This window comes from Erpetoichthys calabaricus, chromosome 3 (genome assembly GCF_900747795.2).
Source record: "Erpetoichthys calabaricus chromosome 3, fErpCal1.3, whole genome shotgun sequence".
NCBI classification, from domain to species: Eukaryota; Metazoa; Chordata; class Cladistia; order Polypteriformes; family Polypteridae; genus Erpetoichthys; species Erpetoichthys calabaricus.
This window is the reverse complement of record NC_041396.2, coordinates 14,616,637-14,639,697: the sequence shown is the minus strand read 5'-3', so window position 1 is coordinate 14,639,697 and position 23,061 is coordinate 14,616,637. Positions and strand designations below refer to the sequence as shown.

Genomic DNA, 23,061 nt, shown 5'->3' with positions numbered 1-23,061 from the left:
CTTCATCATGTAAAGCACTTTGAGCTGCTGAATATGTGCTATAGAAATAAATGTTGTTGTTTATTACCACAACATGAAGAAGAATTTGTGGCTGAACTTGTTGTAACCGTCAAACTCTTTGTAGAGCACTGGCTCCGTCAGGCAGCACGTCAGAGAATGGAGTGAGCATGACATGCCCAGCAACTCCAGTCATGTAACTTGACTTGGTCCAGTGACAAGATCAGCAACTTCATTTGACAAGTCTTACATCCCCTATGACTCAATGTCACATAATGTGACATCAGCTTTATGCAGGCTGTTGCGCCAGTATGGACTATGGGGAACATCTACAGAGATCTAGCAAGGTATGCCTGCCTCTCCAAGTGCCTGAGGGACAACGGTTGCTAATGCCTGCTTCTCTGTCACCTGCTTTCTGGAGGATGGGTCCTGAGATGAACGGAGATGTTATTTCCCATTTTATCTGCCGGGTGTGCCTTTCCCACCCTGTGAACTATTTAAACATTGATGGCGACAGAAGCTGATGTTCAGTGAAAGATCTGCATCCACGGGAAAAAGTCAAAAACTGACCAGACAGAAAGCCACTTGACAGCTGGCAAGCGTAGCATACAGAAGACGCAAGACTTCCATCATTTTCGTTTGAACTTTTATCTGTGTTTTAAATGGGATATCCCGTCTGTCCCCAACCCTTCACAATCTTTCTCCCAATTCTTATCATTGCAAGGCATAAACAGATTCTCATCAGCGTTCCAGTAGTTCTCAAACAGTAACAACAGAAATGGAGTCTGTATGCAAGCACACTGGCACTGCAAGTCCGTGGAGGAGGCAAAACCCTCGATTCGGGTCTGCTCTGTGAAAGAAGCTGCTTACAGTAAATCTCAGCATTTGAATGTGCGCATGGCTGATGTGTACGTGCGTCTGTGTTGTTTTAAATGGGAATATCTAACAAAGATGCACGGTTCCATAAGGACACACAGAACATTCTCCCGTAAAAAGCCTTTGTTCAATAGCTATTAATCTGTTCTTTTTAGAAATGGGTATGTGCAATTAAAAAGACGGAAATACTTAATGCAATAGAAATATTTTTGCAACAAACATGGTTATTCATCAGTAAACAAGCCCCTCTTTTAGAATATTTAACATGATAAATAAGAAGAAAGAACGCGGACATCCTTCTGATTAATGACACTATTGTCTCTGCATATCAGAGCTGTGCCCGGAGGACATGTGCCAAGAGTCCTTGATGACAACAGTTAGGATAAAGAAAAATAAAGTTATTAAAAATCACAGTGTTTAAGATCTGGAGGACTCGCATCTCTGTCTCTGTCTCTTCATATATGTACAGTACTGTGCAAAAGTTTTAGGCAGGTGTGAAAAAATGCTGTAAACAAAGAATGCTTTCAGAAATATAAATAATGATTGTTTATTGTTATCAATTTACAAAATGCAAAGTGAGCGAACAAAAGAGAAATCTAAATCAAATCAATATTTGGTGTTCCTACCTTTTGCCTTCAAACCAGCATCAATTCTTATAGGTCCACTTGCACAAAGTCAGGGATTTTGTAGGATTCTAGTCAGGTGTCTGATCAACCAATTCTACCAAACAGGTGCTAATGATCATCAATGTCACACGTAGGCTGAAACACAGTCATTAACTGAAACAGAAACAGCTTAAAACTGGGTGAGGAACAGCCAAACTCTGCTACCAAGGTGAGGTTGTGGAAGACAGTGTCATGTCATGGCAAGATTGAGCACAGCAACAAGACACCAGGTAGTTCTACTGCATCAGCAAGGTCTCTCCCAGACAAAGATTTCAAAGCAGACTGGGGTTTCAAGATGTGCTGTTCAAGCTCTTTTGAAGAAGCACAAAGAAACGGGCAACGCTGAGGATCGTAGACGCAGTGGTCGGCCAAGGAAACTTAGTGCAGCAGATGAAAGACACATCAAGCTTATCACCCTTCAAAATCGGAAGATGTCCAGTAGTGCCATCAGCTCAGAACTGGCAGAAACCAGTGGGACCCAGGTACACCCATCTACTGTCCGGAGAAGTGTGGCCAGAAGTGGTCTTCATGGAAGAGTTACAGCCAAAAAGCCATACCTCTGACGTGGAAACAAGGCCAAGCGACTCAAGTATGCATGAAAACATAGGAACTGGGCTGCAGAAAAATGGCAGCAGGTGCTCTGGACTGATGAGTCAAAATTTGAAATATTTGGCTGTAGCAGAAGGCAGTTTATTTGTCAAAGGGCTGGAGAATAATGAGTGTCTGCAGGCAACAGTGAAGCATAGTGGTGGTTCCTTGAACGTTTGGGGCTGCATTTCTGCAAATGGAGTTGGAGATTTGGTCAGGATTAATGGTGTTCTCAATGCTGAGAAATACAGGCAGATACTCATCCATCATGCAATACCATCAGGGAAGCGTATGATTGGCCCCAAATTTATTCTGCAGCAGGACAACGACCCCAAACATAGAAGAACAAGAAGTCCTGGAAGTGATGGTATGGCCCCCACAGAGCCCTGATCTCAACATCATCGACTGTATCTGGGATTACATGAAGAGACAGAAGGATGTGAGGAAGCCGACATCCACAGAAGATCTGGGGTTAGTTCTCCAAGATATTTGGAACAACCTACCAGCCGAGTTCCTTCAAAAACTGTGTGCAAGTGTACCTAGAAGAATTGATGCTGTTTGAAGGCAATGGGTGGTCACACCAAATATTGATTTGATTTAGATTTCTCTTTTGTTCATTCACTGCATTTTGTTGATTGATGAAAATAAATGATTAACACTTCCATTATTGAAAGCATTCTTTGTTTACAGCAATTTTTCACACCTGCCTAAAACTTTTGCACAGTACTGTATATACAGTATAGTATATAGCATATGAAGGAAGCACCAAGAGTTGTGACTTGAGTGTAAAAGTGGCCTCTTCATCATGAAGATTCCTCACCAAGCAATTTGCATGCCTAACTGCTGAAAATGAAATTCCTTTGGAGAATGCCAACAAGCATGTCTCTGCTAAAGCTAGGAAGAGGAATGTCATCTTTTTGGCTGAAGGAACAGGGGACTATTAGCTTTCCTGATCATCTCTGTCATTTGGCAGGCTTGTGCTTTTAGGGAAAACACAACGTGCTTTAAGTGGCAAAACATAATGGAGAGAGACGATGTGATCCTGGAGCGGGAATAATAATCCATCCATCCATCCATCCATTTTCCAACCCGCTGAATCCGAACACAGGATCACAGGGGTCTGCTGGAGCCAATCCCAGCCAACACAGGGCACAAAGCAGGAACCAATCCCGGGCAGGGTGCCAACCCACCACAGGGCACACACACACCAAGCACACACTAGGGCCAATTTAGAATCGCCAATCCACCTAACCTGCATGTCTTTGAACTGTGGGAGGAAACCGGAGCGCCCGGAGGAAACCCACGCAGACACGGGGAGAACATGCAAACTCCACGCAGGGAGGACCCGGGAAGCGAACCTGGGTCTCCCAACTGCGAGGCAGCAGCGCTACCCACTGCACCACCGTGCCGCCCACCGGGAATAATAATTATTTTTAATAATTCTTTGCATTTATATAGCGCTTTTCTCACTACTCAAAGCGCTCAGCAATTGCAGGTTAACGGCCTTGCTCAAGGGCCCAACAGAGCAGAGTCCCTATTGGCATTTATGGGATTCAAAACCAGCAACCTCCCGATTGCCAGTGCCGATCCCTAGCCTCAGAGCCACCACTCAGGAGCAAAATGTGGGCTACTGGGTATGTTTGGGATATGCGTGTATTAATAATAAGCTGTAATAGGAGCACTAGAAATAATCTTCTTTCTACAAGAGAACTTTTTGATCATATGTGTTTTGGAAAATTATCATTCAAATTGGTAAACTGGAATCTGATATGATAGTGGAGTGGAGTAGAGAACGAAGGATAGCAGCAGCCAAGAGTGGAAGGAAATCAGCATAAAAGCCAGAAGGTGAAGCCAGCAAAATAATCAACTTCTTGTAGCGCCGTTACATGTAGTGAAGCTTCGAAAGAGCTGAGCTTCAGGACCTCTCATTTGGAGCTCTCTGCACTCAAAGACATACCTAAAGTATTTGTTTTTAAGTTTTTATAATGTTTAAATGAACAGAGTTTATTACATAGTCTTATAAACTTGAAAAAATAAACCAGATAATGTTATCCCTCTGTGGTGGGCTGGCGCCCTGCCCAGGGGTTTGTTTCCTGCCTTGCGCTCTGTGTTGGCTGGGATTGGCTCCAGCAGACCAGTGACCCTGTAGTTATGATATAGCGGGTTGGATAATAGGATGGATGGATGTTATCCCTATCTGTTATTTGATTGGCTTGTGTAAATAAAGAAGAAAAGTGCCAACAAAAACTGGAAAGCTTCACAAATATAAAAAAGGTCACACGATGCATCATCCCTCGGTGGATGACACAACCTTGAAATGTGCTGCTTTTATTTTTCAAGCAGTCCCTAGCGATAAGATTGTGTTTCGGTTTTGACTTCACTTTGCTTTTGATTTTCTTATTACCATCCATCCATCCATTTTCCAACCCGCTGAATCCGAACACAGGGTCACGTGGGGTCTGCTGGAGCCAATCCCAGCCAACACAGGGCACAAGGCAGGAACTAATCCCGGACAGGGTGCCAACCCACCGCAGTATTATTACCATGCTTCTTTTGTTGTCTGGTACAAATCTTGCCATCGATATTTAACCCACTTCCAATTGTCCAAATAACTTGAAATTTTGCACACTTCCAATGACAAAACACGAATCAATAATCAGTGCCACTAATACAGTGGTTCTCAAACTGTGGGGTGGGGGCGAAGTAACAAAAGGGGGGGGGGGGCGCGAAGATGTGAAAAAAAGAAAACAAGAATCGAAAATATGAAAAATTCACCTATTGAAACCAAAACATCCATCCATCCATTTTCCAACACGCTGAATCCGAACACAGGGTCACGGGGGTCTGCTGGAGCCAATCCCAGCCAACACAGGGCACAAGGCAGGAACCAATCCCGGGCAGGGTGCCAACCCACCGCAGGGCACACACACACCATGCACACACTAGGGCCAATTTAGAATCGCCAATCCACCTGACCTGCATGTGTCTTTGGACTGTGGGAGGAAACCCATGCAGACACGGGGAGAACATGCAAACTCCACACAAGGAGGACCCGGGAAGCAAACCGGGAATAATCCATCCATCCATCCATTTTCCAACCCGCTGAATCCGAATACAGGGTCACGGGGGTCTGCTGGAGCCAATCCCAGCCAACACAGGGCACAAGGCAGGAACCAATCCCGGGCAGGGTGCCAACCCACTGCAGGACACACACAAACACACCAAGCACACACTAGGGCCAATTTAGAATTGCCAATCCACCTAACCTGCATGTCTTTGGACTGTGGGAGGAAACCCACGCAGACACGGGGAGAACATGCAAAATCCACGCAGGGAGGACCCGGGAAGTGAACCTCAGGTCCCCAGGTCTCCCAACTGCGAGGCAGCAGCGCTACCCAGTGCGCCACCGTGCTGCCCTGAAACCAAAACAAGTTAACTTAAACTACATTGTGATACTAGAAAAATAAATCTAGAGTTAGATAAATGTCAATAAAAGTTAAGTAGGTGTAATAAAATATGCATCTACGATATATCATTAGTTAAAAAAGAACAAATTGGTAATAGTGGGCTCCTTTCAAAAAAACGTTAGGGGGGTCGCGATTAAAACTGTTATGAAAACTCAGGTCGTAAATACTTAAAAGGTTGAGAAACGCTGGTTTAGATGATCTTAGCAAGTCAGAGTCCGTCAACAGATTTGATTTTGTCTGTAGTTGTGGGGTGGCCTCCGTGTGCATGACAGCTGACAACCATCCATCCATCCATTTTCCAACCAGCTGAATCCGAACACAGGGTCACGGGGGTCTGCTGGAGTCAATCCCAGCCAACACAGGGCACAAGGCAAGAACCAATCCCGGGCAGGGTGCCAACCCACCGCAGAGCTGACAACCAATTAACACTTATCTGGAAGTACAATGCATGTCATACAGCAATGTGGATTAAGGAATGTGTGTGTTTTTTGAACCTCACAAACAAAACAGAAGCTCATCTGCCTGATGTCTTGTGTTTTACGTATCACAACAAAATGGAAAAAAAGAAAAATGAAACAGGCAGAGATGGCAACTGAACCTGTCGTACTTCTTAATATATACAGGCAGCACAGGAAAGTTATCGTGCAGTCGCTAAATTGGGCTTGCCTAGGGATTTTCAGGTGTGTAAACTGACATGGTCCAGTGATGAAATCAGCAAGAGCAGTCGGCAAGGCCAACATACCATACAAGCGTCAGGCAGTCAGTTAGTCAGTGTCCAGTGGAGCCAATCCCAGCCAGCACAGGGTGCAAGGCAGGAATAAATCCCCAGGCAGGGCGCCAACCCACCACAGGGCACACACACCCACACACCAAGCACACACACCAGGGACAATTTAGAATCGCCGATGCATCTAACTGGCATGTCATTGGACTGTGGGAGGAAACCCACACAGACACGGGGAGAACATGCAAACTCCACGCAGGGAGGACCCTGGAAGCGAACCTCAGGTCTCCTAACTGCGAGGCAGCAGCGCTACCCACTGTGCCACCCCCATACAAGTGAAAATTGCGTAAAGTGACATCAGCTTAAGCTGTAAAAAAAAGTATCTAGGGTTTGGTTCCATGGCTTGGCTAATTCCAGATTTCTTTGTGCTTTATTCTCTCTATCTTTCACACATTTTCTTTAGTGTCCAATTTGTGTCTATGAGCTCACTTCAGTTTATTAACCTCTGTGCATCTTCTAGTAATTGAGGTCACTAAAGAAGTGTCAGTGTGAACAAGTGCTTTCTGTTATTTTGGTACTTTTTTGTATTATCTCGTAAATAAATAATTATTAATATAAAAAAAATAAATATAAGCTTGGTTAAGAATTTACAGAGAAAAATTAAAATTAGTATATTTTTTGCCAAGAGCTAGAAAAAGAAAATTTGGAAAGTTACTTTATGCTTGACACCGTGACCCTGAATTGTAGTGAATGGCCGTGTGAATGTTATACTGTGTTATGTCATTCGGGGGCAACTGGGTGACAGACAACTCGGCGAAAAGACAACTCGGCGACATCCTTTACCAGTTAGGTAATAGTTAGGCTCAAAGAGATTTTTTAATGATATTTAAATGACAACGTAGGGCGCCAGAAAATCCACAGAATCACCTGCTTTATGAGAGTCTCAATACGTTGAGAGTAAAGATATTCCTTAAGCCGCACTCGCAGGTCACCTTTTGTATTCTAAACAACGTTATCATGCGATTACTGTACAATCAATACAATTTATATAAGGGATTAGCAATTTTGGTTGCAGAAGATAATGTAACATAGAGTTTGTTCCATCTGCAGAATAAGGTTTGTTCTTCAATTATATACATTTATTTTCAACATTTTAAATCACGTTGTCATTTAAATTTAATTATGAAATTTATTTGAACCTATTACCTAACTGGTAAAGGATGTCGCCGAGTTGTATTTCGACAAGTTGTTTCTTCGCCGAATTGTCTTTCGCCGACTTGTCTTTTTGCCGAGTTGACTGTCGCCCATGTCGTTCAGGGGCAACTGGGCAACAGACAACTAGGCCAAAAGACAACTGGGTGACAGACAACTCGGCGAAAAGACAACTCGGCGACATCCTTTACCAGTTAGGTAATAGTTAGGTTCAAAGAGATTTTTTAATGATATTTAAATGACAACGTAGGGTGCCGGAAAATCCACAGAATCACCTGCTTTATGAGAGTCCCAATACGTTGAGAGTAAAGATATTCCTTAAGCCGCACTCGCAGGTCATCTTTTGTATTCTAAATAACGTTATCATACGATTACAATCAATACATTTTATATAAAGGATTAGCAATTTTGGTTGCAGAAGATAATGTAACATAGAGTTTGTTCCATCTGCAGAATAAAGTTTGTTCTTCAATTATATACATTTATTTTCAACATTTTAAATCACGTTGTCATTTAAATATAATTAAAAAATCTCTTTGAACCTAACTATTACCTAACTGGTAAAGGATGTCGCTGAGTTGCATTTCGCCAACTTGTTTCTTTGCCGAATTGTCTTTTCGCCAAGATGTCTTTTCACTGAGTTGTCTTTTCGCCAAGTTGACTGTCGCCCATGTCATTCGGGGGCAACTGGGCGACAGACAACTCGGCGAAAAGACAACTCAGCGAAAAGACAACTCGGCGACATCCTTTACCAGTTAGGTAATAGTTAGGTTCAAGGAGGTTTTTTAATGATATTTAAATAACAACGTAGGGCGCCGAAAAATCCACAGAATCACCTGCTTTATGAGAGTCCCAATACGTTGAGAGTAAAGATATTCCTTAAGCCGCATTCGCAGGTCATCTTTTGTATTCCAAATAACGTTATTATACGATTACAATCAATACAATTTATATAAAGGATTAGCAATTTTGGTTGCAGAAGATAATGTAAGATAGAGTTTGTTCCATCCTCAGAATAAAGTTTGTTTGTCAATTATATAAATTTATTTTCAACATTTTAAATCACGTTGTCATTTATATATCATTAAAAAATCTCTTTGAACCTAACTATTACCTTACTGGTAAAGGATGTTGCTGAGTTGTATTTCACCAAGTTGTTTCTTCGCCGAATTGTCTTTTCGCCGAGTTGACTGTCGCCTATGTCGTTCAGGGGCAACTGGGCAACAGACAACTCGGCGACAGACAAATCTACGAAAAGACAACTCGGCGACATCCTTAACCAGTTTGGTAATAGTTAGGTTCAAAGAGGTTTTTTAATGATATTTAAATGACAACGTAGGGCGACGGAAAATCCACAGAATCACCTGCTTTATGAGAGTCCCAATATGTTGAAAGTAAAGATATTCCTTAAGCCGCACTCGCAGGTCACCTTTTGTATTCCAAATAACGTTATTATACGATTACAATCAATACAATTTATATAAAGGATTAGCAATTTTGGTTGCAGAAGATAATGTAAGATAGAGTTTGTTCCATCCGCAGAATAAAGCTTGTTCGTCAATTATATACATTTATTTTCAACATTTTAAATCACGTTGTCATTTATATATCATTAAAAAATCTCTTTGAACCTAACTATTACCTAACTGGTAAAGGATGTTGCCGAGTTGTATTTCGCCAAGTTGTTTCTTTGCCAAATTGTCTTTCGCCGACTTGTCTTTTCTCCGGGTTGTCTTTTCGCCGAGTTGACTGTCACCCAGTTGCCACCGAACCATGTTATGTGATGTCAGGTGTGCTGTAGATTCCTGAAGAAAGATGACCAGAAAGAAAGAAAAAGAGACAGAGAGAGAAAGAGAGAGAGAGAGAGATGAGGATCTCCTGTTAGTGACGGTAGACACAAGCGCACTCCGCCATTGACGTAGGTGGTAAGCCGCAGTGATCCCTACTGGCAGCTTGACCCGGTGGCCTCAGAATGCCAGAGGCAGGATTACAGTAAAGGTGAAGATTTGGCTTTGAACAACACTGAGTGGTAAACAGTGTCTGCAGTGAGAGAGGAACCTCCTTTGACGTAACGTAGAAAATTACAACTATTTAACACTGTAAAGTGGTGTGAAAATGTGTAAAAAGTCATCTATTGTCAGGCGTACACAGCATAGTGCCTCGGTAGCCTGAAAATGTCTACGTGATGTGTGCTTCATAAACAGTTAAAAACAACAAATGACAAAAAAATATTCTGTGTTAAAAAAGAAAAGAATAAAAAAATTCCTTATGGTATTCGATCTGGGGGGAAATAAATTAAACTCCCCATATTATTTAAACTGGAATTAGTCAGTTAAAAACAGTTCTATAAAAGAAAGCAAAAAAGAACACAGTATGGTCAAACAGATAGTTGTTGGCTTTTTTTTTGGCAATGCAGAAATGATGGAGGACTCCTCGAGCCTGGGAACACAGGCCCCACGTGCCACGTTTCCTAACAATGGCTCAGAGTCTAAGAAGTGTGGCATGAAGCACCCGAGGTAAACTTGAGATTATGCATCTGCAGCACGCTGCTCGCCTCTCATCATGGCTGCTTCTTTGAAACAAATGAAAGCGTTCAGAACCCCAGTGGTCATACGAGAGGTGGTGAGAACTGTTCCTGAAGTGTGGCGTCTGCCATGGAAGTCGCTGCCTTATCACTCAGTCCTCCTTTTATATAGCACCATTAACAGTCGGCACCATCCTAAAGTGCTTAAGAGAGCTAACATGACTGCAACAGAGAGTCAACCTAATAAAATCAAAGTGATCTGTATGGTAATGAAATAAACTCCTTAGTCCTTACTTTGGATTACACTTCAGTACATTTCAGGTCTGGGACATTGGTAAGGACAGAGATTAGGATTTTGCTATATTGGACCTCTTATCAATAATTATTCTGTCCTTTTTTGATTCCTTTGGCTTCCTTTTACACCCTTATTGGGGATTAAGGGGCTGGAGCGTAAGAATCTACCGTTAGTTTTTGTAGCTGAACCTTCATTTTGTTTTGTTATTTCTCTTTTTATTATTACCCCGCTTATTTTAAATTCACCTTTTGTTGTCCGGTACAAATCTTGTAATCGATATTTAACCCCCTTCCTATTGTCCAAATGACTTTTGTACACTTACTCACTTCCGATAACAAAACATGAGTCAATAATCTGTTTCACTAATTGATCAGTTAATCCATGTTAATTAAGAAATGAAATTTATATATGAAAAAGAGTTCAAGATTTCACCAATAGATGGCGCTAGTAACAGAATATTAATATTAAAGGAAGTGTTAAAATATTGAATACAAAATTATACTAAAACAAACCCAAGACTAAAAAGTTGAAAATAATATATATATATATATAAAATGCTTTTTAAAAACCACACTTATATTAAGTTAAAAAGTGTTGAGTCAAGTTGGGCAGCATACACTGGTACGTTTGCTGCATCCACTACACGACGAAACAACTTGGGATTCCTGGTTGGCAACCCCCCAGGCAGACACGTGGTCCAGTCCTAACCCTCTATCTGCCGCAGCCAGGTGTTACGTGGGCGACCCCTTGGCCTGGTCCGGCCATTCGGGTTCCCAACAATGAGGAACACCCTCGGGGAAATGCGCCACATGGCCGTAGTGCCGTAACTGGCGCTCCCTCACAATGCAGGTCATGTGCCTCATCCGGGACTCCATGAGTAACCTGGAGCAACGCTTTTAATTAATAAACATTCAAAAAACATTTCTTAAAATCTAAAAAGTGCCCACCTTTTATTTTACGAGTGGTGTATGAGAGACTTATTTTTTATTTTTTAGTACACAAAAAGTGTACTTTTCCAACCTGCTGTATCCTAACTACAGGGTCACGGGGGTCAGCTGGAGCCAATCCCAGCCAACACAGGGTGCAAGGTAGGAAACAAACCCCAGGCAGGGCACCAGCCCACCGCAGGGCGCGCACACCCACACACTAGGGACAATTTTGGATCGCCAATGCACCTAACCTGCATGTCTTTGGACTGTGGGAGGAAACCCAAGCAGACACGGGGAGAACACGCAGGGAAGACCCGGGAAGCGAACCCAGACAGGTCTCCTAACTGCGAGGCAGCAGCGCTACCACTGCGCCACCGTGCCACACATCCAAAATTCAACACAATCTTGAAGAAAAGTTAATTCCAAATATTGATTTTACTAAAGTTTTAAAGTAAAAGTGAAAATAATACATACAGTATGTAACAATGAATTCTACATCCATCGATCCGTTATCCAACTACATATATTCTAATTACAGGGTCACGGGGGTCTGCTGGAGCCAATCCCAGCTAACACAGGGCGTAAGGCAGGAAACAAACCCCGGGCAGGGCAACAGCCCACCGCAGTTTTTAGTACACTTTTTAACTTAATATAAGCGTGGTTTTTAAAAACTATTTTTTTTATAGATTACTGTTATCATCGCCACATTTTGTGGGTATGGCCAGCTCCTTTTTGTTCTCTGGTTGCTGGACAAACTGGTGATGAAGGCAGGCACTATTGTAGGCACAGAGCTAGACTGTTTGACATCGGTGGCAGAGCGACGGGCGCTGAGCAGACTCCTGTCATTCATGGAGAATCCGCTGCATCCACTGAACAGGATCATCTCCAGACAGAGGCGACAGACTGCTGTCACCGTCCTGCTCCACTGACAGACTGAAGAGATTGTTCCTCCATCACACTATGAGACTGTTCAATTCCACCCGGGGGGGTAAACGTTAACATTATACAAAGTTATTGTCTGTTATACCTGCATTGTTATCACTCTTTAATTTAATATTGTCCTTTATCAGTATGCTGCTGCTGGAGTATGGGAATTTCCCCTTGGGATTAATAAAGTACTGCGGTGGGTTGGCACCCTGCCCGGGATTGGTTCCTGCCTTGTGCCCTGTGTTGGCTGGGATTGGCTCCAGCAGATCCCCGTGACCCTGTGTTCGGATTCAGTGGGTTGGAAAATGGATGGATGGATTAATGAAGTATCTATCTATCTATCTATCTATCTATCTATCTATCTATCTATCTATCTATCTATCTATCTATCTATCTATCTATCTATCTATCTATCTATCTATCTATCTATCTATCTATCTATCTTATATAGTGCCTTTCACATCTATCTATCTATCTATCTATCTATCTATCTATCTATCTATCTATCTATCTATCTATCTATCTATCTATCTATCTATCTATCTATCTATCTATCTATCTATCTATCTATCTGTCTATCTATCTATCTATCTATCTATCTACATCTCTAGGGCTGTGTCATTGGAGGTCACAAACCTTGTCCTGTTAGTTACTCATTGGGATTAAAAGTCATTTTTCTATCCGGGCTGGCAGATTACAAATCAAATCTTTTTCTTAGTGTTTTTTTTCTAAATACTTTGTATTCTCCAATTTGTTTTTATCCTTATCTGTATTTTTAGACTTTGAATTTTCTTTTTCATTTTGGCTGTTCTGTTCTCAATCCTTTTTTGGGTTTTGACTGCGTCTCCTCTCCTTTTTGCTATTTCCCACATTTTTGATAGTCAGTCAGTCAGTGAGTCAGTGATTCTCTAACCTGCTGTATCCTAACTACAGGGTCACAGGGGGTCCGCTGGAGCCAATCCCAGTCAACACAGGGCGTAAGGCAGGAACAAACCCCAGACAGGGCACCAGCATTTTTAATAGTACCCTACCAAATTTAAAATTGATTGAAGATGGTTAGGATTCGGGCTTTCCTGGTTTCCTCCCATATTGCAAAGACATGCTGGTTAGGTGGATTGGCGATTCTAAATTGGCCCTAGTGTGTGCTTGGTGTGTTTGTGTGTGTCCTGCGGTGGGTTGGCTGGGATTGGCTCCAGCAGACCCCCGTGACCCTGTGTTCGGATTCAGTGGGTTGGATAATGGATGGATGGTTAGGATTTAGAACTGTATTTATTGAGGGTGTGTGTGGTAAAATGATTTTGTTGTGATCAAAATGAACAAATCTAGTTTGAAAGGCATTGTGTTATAAAAGAAATGTAAAACAGTAGAAATTTCCACTCCTTTCTGCAGGATCCTTCCATCAGAAATTAAGAACAAATGAAAATAGAAATATTTTACATTTACAACCTACCATTAAAATAATTCAGCCTAAGGATGCCTACCATCGGGCCTGTCTGCTTAGAGACTGGGATGGAGTGTATGTCAGTCGTAGAAAGTACAAGATCCTATATCTACTCTCTCTATATATAAAATCCTAACCCTAAAAGTGCAATGATTTTATGTGACCTTTTTATGTCACGTTTTTTGTTACGCTTTAAATCGGCTTATTTTAAAGCCTACATATATATGTTTGGTATCATTCTTTTCAGAATTTATCGAACTTTCATGTGATGTTGTTAGATTTTCAGATTCTTATTCCCTTTTTAAATTATAAACTAAAAAATATCAAGAACTCATGTCCTGCCCTGCAGTGGGCTGGCACCATGCCTGGGGTTTGTTTCCTGCCTTGCGCCCTGTGTTGGCTGGGATTGGCTCCAGCTGACCCCCATGACCCTGTAGTTAGGATATAGCGGGTTGGATAATGGATGGATGGATGGAACTCATGTCCCGCCAGACCAGACTTTGTGCCAAGAGAATTAACCACACCTGGGGCCGGAAATAAAAGACAAAGAGTAGGACAGCTGCTGTACAGGCTTTGAAATGTTTGAAGATGCAGATCACACAGCCCAGCAGCAGCAAGTGAGTAGCTGATCGAGCAAAGAGGAGGTAAAAAATAAATTATATTTGTTTCCCATTGTATCACCGTTTAAGAGGGGGTTTCGGTGGAGTGATTGCGACTCCTTGGGGTGCGTTCAGCCCCCTTCTTCACAACAGAACCGGCAGAGACGACTGGGGGAGGTGTTTGGTGAGCGCAGCGAGCAGGGGCGAACCGCCTAGTTAATTATATATTATATTGGTGGAGTCAGTACTCTTGAAAACCCTGGCAAAGACATAAATATTAAGAAAACATTACGATGCTGGGATATTGTCAACAAAGTGGATAATAAGAATTAACACGTATGCTAGGGAGGCCTGTCTGGAATTAGATTCAGGGAGAATCTGTACAAACAAGAAAGGATTTTATGGAGAGGACTGATACGGAATGGACAGTTCTGTATATAATGAAGGGTGATCTCATAATATAAAGTAACCTCCAGGACAAGGCTGACAGTGTTCTCTGGCCTGGCATTCATAATGTACATGCTGCTTATAGTACGGATCTACGTCCATTTTAAGTAAAAGATTTTTTGCTTGTGTTTTATATGGCAATGGTGAAATGATTTTAGTCAGTCAGTCAGTCATTATCCAACCCGCTATATCCTAACATGGGGGTCTGCTGGAGCCAATCCCAGCCAGCACAGGGCGCAAGGCAGGAACAAACCCCAGGCATGGTGCCAGCCCACCGCAGGGCACACACACCAAGCACAATTTAGGATCGCCAATGCACCTAACCTGCATGTCTTTGGACTGTGGGAGGAAACCCACGCAGACACGGGGAGAACATGCAGGGTGGACCCGGGAAGTGAACCTCAGGTCTTCTAACTGTGCCTATGTCTTTATTTTCATGAAAAAAATTCAATTTATCAGTTGCCATACTAACCAAGTAACAAATCAGGAGCGACCTTGTCCCAAAACCTCATGTGAATGCACTGAAGTGAAAACTCTAATAGCTCATTAAGGCAGCATAAGGCCAATCGAAATGCCAGTGTGGTATGTATAATTAGAAAAGTAGGTTTATATGTATTTCGGCAGGTAGAATTGTACCCACTGGGTTCCTCAGCAGGCAGGTTTGTACTTCCTTTGTTTCTTAGCTTCCTTTCAGTGGTGTTTAAAGTGTAGCGCCAGACTCCCACCACACACAGGAGATCTCAAGTGTCACAATGTTTAGTACCGGGGTGTCAAACTCCGGTGCTGGAGGGCCGCATTGGCTGCAGGTTTTCATTCTAACCATCTCCTTAATCGGTGCCCAGTTTTCACTGCTAATTAACTCCTTTGCCCTTTCATTTTAATAGCCCTGTTTTTAAGGATTCAGTCCTCTGAATTGATTTGTTTCTTCATTAAATGGCAGCCAAACAGAAATCAGATGTGAAACGAGCCGACAGATGACCAGCTAAACTGGGATTTAAAACTCCAACCAGTCTCTTAAATGACAAGCCGATTCTTGATGTTAATTACACCCATTATTTAATTCCAGGGCTCGTTGCTGCTCTCATTCTGCCACAGCAGACATTTCTAAAACTGTTGATTTTTCTATTTTTCTCTAAGACCACCGACAAAATGTTTTGCTGACCTGAGAGATCAACCTTACCGGGACCTCCAGCTTTCTTTATTTTCAGATACTGTGTGATGGGCACAGGTGAGCTGGTCATGTGGCGGCTTGCATTGTTTGCCTGCTAGTTAAGGAAAAAGAGCCAGCTCAGGGGTGGCAGAGTCAAGTTAATTAAAATGAAGGCAAAAGAAGTTAATTAGCAGCAAAACACTGGTCACTAATGACAAAGATAGATAGATAGATAGATAGATAGATAGATAGATAGATAGATAGATAGATAGATAGATAGATAGATAGATAGATAGATAGATAGATAGATAGATAGATAGATAGATAGATGTGAACGGCACTATATGATAGATAGATAGATAGATAGATAGATAGATAGATAGATAGATAGATAGATAGATAGATAGATAGATAGATAGATGTGAACGACACTATATGATAGATAGATAGACAGACAGACAGACAGACAGACAGACAGACAGACAGACAGACAGACAGACAGACAGACAGACAGATAGATAGATAGATAGATAGATAGATAGATAGATAGATAGATGTGAACAGCACTATATGATAGATAGATAGATAGATAGATAGACAGACAGACAGACAGACAGACAGACAGACAGACAGATAGATAGATAGATAGATAGATAGATAGATAGATAGATAGATAGATAGATAGATAGATAGATAGATAGATGTGAATGACACTATATGATAGATAGATAGATAGATAGATAGATAGATAGATAGATAGATAGATAGATAGATAGATAGATAGATAGATAGATGTGAACGGCACTATATGATAGATAGATAGAGATAGACAGACAGACAGACAGACAGACAGACAGACAGACAGACAGATAGATAGATAGATAGATAGATAGATAGATAGATAGATAGATAGATAGATAGATAGATGTGAACGACACTATATGATAGATAGATAGATAGATAGATAGATAGATAGATAGATAGATAGATAGATAGATAGATAGATAAATAGATAGATAGATAGATAGATAGATAGATGTGAACGACACTATATGATAGATAGATAGATAGATAGATAGATAGATAGATAGATAGATAGATAGATAGATAGATAGATAGATAGATAGATAGATAGATAGATGTGAACGGCACTATATAATAGATAGATAGATAGATAGATAGATAGATAGATAGATAGATAGATAGATAGATAGATAGATAGATAGATAGATAGATAGATAGATAGATAGATAGATAGATACTTTATTAATCCCAAGGGGAAATTCACATACTATGGTTAAGTATGAAAACCTGCAGCCACTGCGGCCCTCCAGGACCGGAGTTGGACACCTGTGAAGTTTAGTACTTTTAACAAAAGGTTAAAGTCCTTTTGACTGCAATGCCAACGTTTCTCGTCAGCGGGCATCTGAAGGCCACATCTGTGAGTCGCCTCGACTCGTGTATTCACAGTGGCCACTGCGGAGGGGTCTGCTGCCAGCTGCGTCCATGCATTTCAAGTTCCCTTTTTTGTCCTCCATCACTCTCAGAATGCCCTCATATATAAAACAGCAGGGTGAAGACACCTTTCATTATTATTGTTTTGTTTTTTTTGCCACACAATAAAGTATAGAATTGAACTGCTATCTTTTGTTTCGAATAGAAAAAAATGAGCAAAGAAAACAGGTCTTGTTTGCTTTCATACATAAAAAAACACAGTCTTATTTACATACAGGAACCAGAAAATCAAACGCTTCTGTGCAGATTTTTGTTTTGTAACATTTTTTCTGGTCTTCTTTTGTTTTTTTCCTGTTGTTTTAAGTGTTGTGTATGTGTAAGAAAATGAAAAATAAAATTAAAAAGTATCCACTGTTTTGACAATAAAATAAAACACTGGAAAAAGACAGAGAGAGAGAGAGAGAGAGAGAAAGAGAGAGAAGGAGAGACAGATTGAAAGACACAAAGAGCAAACCCTCAAAGTGATGACTCGTACTGGAGGAGCTCATAGAGCAGAGGTCCATCCCTGTACCTTATCCCTACTGCATTGGGGGTGATGTACTGCAGGATGTTAATAGTCCTTCTCAGCCTGCGGTCTACAAAGTGAGCGTCCCAGGCTGGGTACCTTTTCCTTGGCATGTCGATCTTAATGAGGGGACCCTCGGGGTGGTAGGGTCTTCCCATGGGGGTGGTTGGCACCGTTGGTCTCACCTGGAAAACGGGCAGGCAGGTTTCGGCTGTAAGATCCTCTTGTTGTTGCTGCTGATCCCCAGTGGAGCCCCCTCTAGTAGGGGTAGCTTGGGAACCCCTTGGCCCCGGGGTGGAAGCCATAGGCTCGGCCTCTGGAGGCAAAGGTAGTCCCCACAGCAGCTCAGCGCAACAGGAGCTGGCCAGGATCCTGGCTCGGGGGCCCATAGGGTGAAGAACACCATAATAGAGAAGCATGAAAACCACTCCTGTGGCAAAGCTAAGAAACACGCCGCAGAGGGCGGGCACTGCATAAGAGTCGGTGGCAGCGGGATCCCTGTAGAAATACCACAGAAACGTCAAGGCAGCGTTCTCTGTGAGCACCACCGCATAGTAAGCTACCATGCGGTATCGGGTCCTGCCTTCCTTGACGTTGAACCAGCAAAAGATATAAACGATACCCACCACCATATTGAAGAGGACCTCCTCCCACTTGGACATGCAGAAATCTGTGCCCCCGTGGACAATCCAGAAGGCCATTACGCACCAGTGAACCACCACGAAGATCCCAAAATACAGTTGGAAGATAGAGGCAAACAGAGCAAAGGAAAGCACCCTGGAGGAGATGGTGAACAGGCGCCAAAAAATGTGGATTAAAGCTCCCCGGTAGCTCATACTTTTCTTGTCGTCCCGTGAGTCTCTCAGGAGCTTGTGGTACGACGCTAGCACCCAGGCGAGGGAGAGCAGGGAGGCCAAGGAGCACAGGCCTGGAAGGGGAGGGAGAGACAGAAGAGAGGAAGATTACAATCTCAAAATGACCAGCAGTGAATTCACTAAAGGCAGCTTTCCATTTCCCCAAAACCTACAAAATGAATGCTTTTAGGAGCAATTTGTTCATCAGGCACAGGTCCGTATGTGATCACGCCCCGTCATTTCTTCATCCATCCATCCATTTTCCAACCCGCTGAATCCGAACACAGGGTCATAGGGGTCTGCTGGAGCCAATCCCAGCCAACACAGGGCACAAGGCAGGAACCAATCCCGGGCAGGGTGCCAACCCACCGCAGGACACACACAAACACACCAAGCACACACTAGGGCCAATTTAGAATTACCAATCCACCTAACCAGCATGTCTTTGGACTGTGGGAGGAAACCCACGCAGACACGGGGAGAACATGCAAACTCCACGCAGGGAGGACCCGGGAAGCGAACCTCAGGTCTCCTAACTGTGAGGCAGCAGCGCTACCCACTGCGCCACCGTGCCACCCCCATCATTTATTTCACTAGCATATTGAAATTTTCTCATTGATCAGATACGTTTGGGTTTAAATTATGCTCTAAGTTATGATCACTCAAGGTTTTCGTGACAAATGAATGCGTGCCACCATTGTGTAAAAAAATACATTTAATTTCAAAAATAACAAATTTGTATTTTGAAAGGAATTGAGGAAGTAAGCCCCTTTCACACTTCTGCATTTTGTTTTTTCCAGTAGGTGTTTTTGAACAGATAAACGCTTTTCGTCCCAACAAAATGGCAGAATTGCCAGTGGCCCTAATCATCTACACTTCAGAATAGGTGAACCACCTGAAACTAAGCACGTTTAGGCCTGGCGAGATCTCGGGTTTGAGACCATTCAGTAAAAACTTGGGTTGGGGAGACCATCAGGAGGCACTCACCCAGTGGTCTGTATGTGGATCCCAATACCCCAAAGCATTGATGGGGACGCTGTGCTTTAAAAATGGGCACAGAAATGTAATATCAAAACCCTGATTCTGTGTGGTCATGAAAGATCTGTTGGCATTTTTTGAAAAGAGTAGGGTGCTTGCCAGTGTCCTGGCTAAATTGCCCACCATGGCCTGGTCATTCTGGCCCCCTGTTGTGATGTATGTCTTTATTTGTAACTTAGGCAAAGCAATGTAATATTAGTGTTACATTAGTGAGAAGCATTCATGTTTACAAGGACTGAGTCTCTTTGAATTTTATGGCAGGATTTGGGGGAATTGCCTGAAACATCCATCCATCCCTCCATCCTAACTACAGGGTCACAGGGGTCTGCTGGAGCCAATCCCAGCAAACACAGGGCGCAAGGCAGGAAACAAACCCCGGGCTGGGCGCACACACACCCACACGCCAAGCACACACTAGGGACAATTTAGAATCGCCAATGCACCTAACCTGTGTGTCTTTGGACTGTGCGGGGACACGGGGAGAACATGCAAACTCCACGCAGGGAGCAGAACCCGGGTCTCCTAACTGCGAGGCAGCAGTACTACCCACTGCGCCACCGTGCCACCCTGCCTGAAACTGGTAAATGTTTCTCTGAAGTCTCTCAACTCCCACACAAAGCCAGGCTGCCTAACTGACAAGCTTTACCTTAACATGTGGTTTTTGGGGACGGCAGGTGTAAAGATGTCTGAAGTATGGCTGTTTGGAACTGGCTTGTATCAGAAGCCTTTAAGTACCATGACGCCCTATTGGCTGTAGGGGTTGGACAGAACATCTAGAAGTCTGCTTGCTTTACCTCTCTCTCTCTTACCAACACCTGATGAAGGAGCAGCTCAGACACCATGAACTGAAAAAGACAACACAATGAAGAGCACAGCTCGGCAGCCATATTGAGACAGGCAATGCGGCCCGTTCTGAAGAAAGCTGACCACAAATGAACTTGAGACATTTTAAGTAACTACAAGTCTGTGTGCCGCCTGAAACTACACATCAACATTTATCAGGTTGTATGGTTGCCAATATTCAAATGTACTTTGCATATTGTTATCATTTATGAATATTGACAATAATCCATCCATCCATCCATTATCCAACTCACTATATATCTTAACTACAGGGTCACGCGGGGTCTGCTGAAGCCAATCCCAGCCAACACAGGGCGCAAGGCAGGAAAAAAACCACGGGCAGGGCGCCAGCCCACTGTAGGGTGCGCACACACACACCAAGCACACACTAGGGCCAATTTAGAATCGCCAATGCACCTAACCAGCATGTCTTTGGACTGTGGGAGGAAATCGGAGCGCCCGGAGGAAACCCACGAAGACAAAAAGTGCCGTATTGCAGCCCCACTGTGCATACAGGGAATGCTGCATGGCTCTTTTTTATACTATATGGCCAAAAGTATGTGGAAACCCGTCCAAATCTTTGAGTTCCAGTGTTTCATTGTATAAAATCAGGAGCATAGCCATGCAATTCCCATTGACAAACATTGGTAGTAGAATGGGTCGTACTGAAGAGCTCAGTGATTTTAAACGTGGCACAGTCATAGGATGCCACCTTTGCCACAAGTTGGTAAGTGGAATTTCTGCTCTGCTAGATCTGCCCTGGTCAAGTGTAATTGCTATTATTAAGAAATGGAAGAATCAAGGAGGAAAAACAATTCAGCCATCAAGTGGTAGACCACACAAACTCACAGAGCGGGGCCACCAAGTGTTGAAGCGCATAGAAAATAAAAAATTGCCGGTCCTTTGTGGCATCACTAAAACAGAATTTCAAACCGCCCCTGGAAATAACATCGGCCCAAGAAGTTGGTGTCAGGAGCTTCGTGAACGAGTTCACATTGCTGAGCAACCTGAGATCACTGTGTGCAATGCCAAGCGTCGGCTGTAGTGGTGCAAAGCATGTTGCCATTGCACTCCGGAGCAGATGAACTTCTCATAGTGATGGATCACGCTTCACTCTCTGGCAGACTGATGGATCAATCTGGGTTTGACGAATGCCAGCAGAGCGCTACCTTCTGGACTGCATAATGCCTGCTGTAAAGTTTGGTGGAGAAGCTGTGTGTGCCCTGCGGTGGGCTGGCGCCCTGCCGGGGGGTTTGTTTCCTGACTTGTGCCCTGTGTTGGCTGGGATTGGCTCCAGACTGTTGGGAGACACGGGGAGAACATGCAAACTCCACGCAGGAAGCGAACCTCAGGTCTCCTAACTGAGAGGCAGCAGCGCTATCCACTGTGCCACCGTGCCGCCCCATTATCAATAATACATTGTTTAAATTGTAACTTTACTCCTGCTTGTCTTTTACTACGCCTAATTGCCTGAAGTTATAGATGTAGAAGGGTAGGTGGGGAGAAGTTATATACTATAATACCTCATAAACAGTGGTAAGTCTGTGAGATTAGAGTTATTCTGACAAAGGCTAAATATTAATAATACAATAGGGGAAAGTTGAGCAACATATTACTCTACCAAGACAAAACACTCCCTAATCTTCCCCTGTCCTTTATTGGCAAACTGTCTGTCTCACCAGCTAAGAGCTAATGTGTGGTAAGCGTACAGGCGCATGAATAGTTGCCTTTGCATCATCCATGTTGATGCCCCACATTGGTGGTGGTTGAAATGGCTCCCTACTGTCCACATAAAGCACTTTGAGTAGGTTAGAAAAGCTCGATATAAGTAAATGTAATTATTATTATTATTATTATTAATTATGAAAGAACAACTTCTATAATGTCCCTCTCTATTCTCATCCTTGCCTGTATTTCCACAGTTTTTACACAGATAAAACACAAACACGACTAGGAGCAGGCGCTGATACCCACCACATGACAAACCAACTCAGGATCCCAGATTGGGACCCGAGTGCAGCCACAATGACCAGCAGTGAATTCATCTCAGCCCCAAAACCCACAAAACGAACGCTTTTAGAAGCAATTTATTAATCAGGCACGGGTCCGTATGTGATCATGCCCCATCATTTCTTTGACTAGCAAATTGAAATTTTCTGATTGATCAGATGTGTTTGGGTTTAAATTATACTCCAAATTATGATCACTCAAGGTTTCATGACAAATGAATGTGTGCCACCATTGTGTAAAAAATACATTTAATTTCAAAAATAACAAATTTTTATTTTGAAAGGAATTGAGGAAGTAAGCCCCGTTCACACTTCTGTATTTTTTTTTCCAGTAGGTGTTTTTGAACAGATGAACGGTTTTTGGCCCAAAAAAATGGCAGAATTGCCAGTGGCCCTAATATTGCTGCAGACCCGGAAGTGACTTCACCGCCATTTCAGAACTGACTTCTTAAAATT

General features: G+C 42.8%; 2 protein-coding genes across 3 annotated transcripts in view; both read right to left on the bottom strand.

Moving 5' to 3' along the window:
* The window catches only part of clic5a (chloride intracellular channel 5a), a 1,193,419-nt gene that overhangs the window by 792,887 nt on the left and 377,471 nt on the right, over nt 1-23,061 (bottom strand). The window lies entirely within an intron of this gene.
* Nucleotides 17,813-23,061, bottom strand: part of LOC114647766 (XK-related protein 6-like) — a 388,816-nt gene continuing 383,567 nt past the window's right edge. Inside the window, exon 3 of the mRNA XM_051924432.1 lies at nt 17,813-18,789. Within this exon, the coding sequence (XP_051780392.1) occupies nt 17,813-18,789 (977 nt within the window). The remainder of the gene's footprint in view (nt 18,790-23,061) is intronic.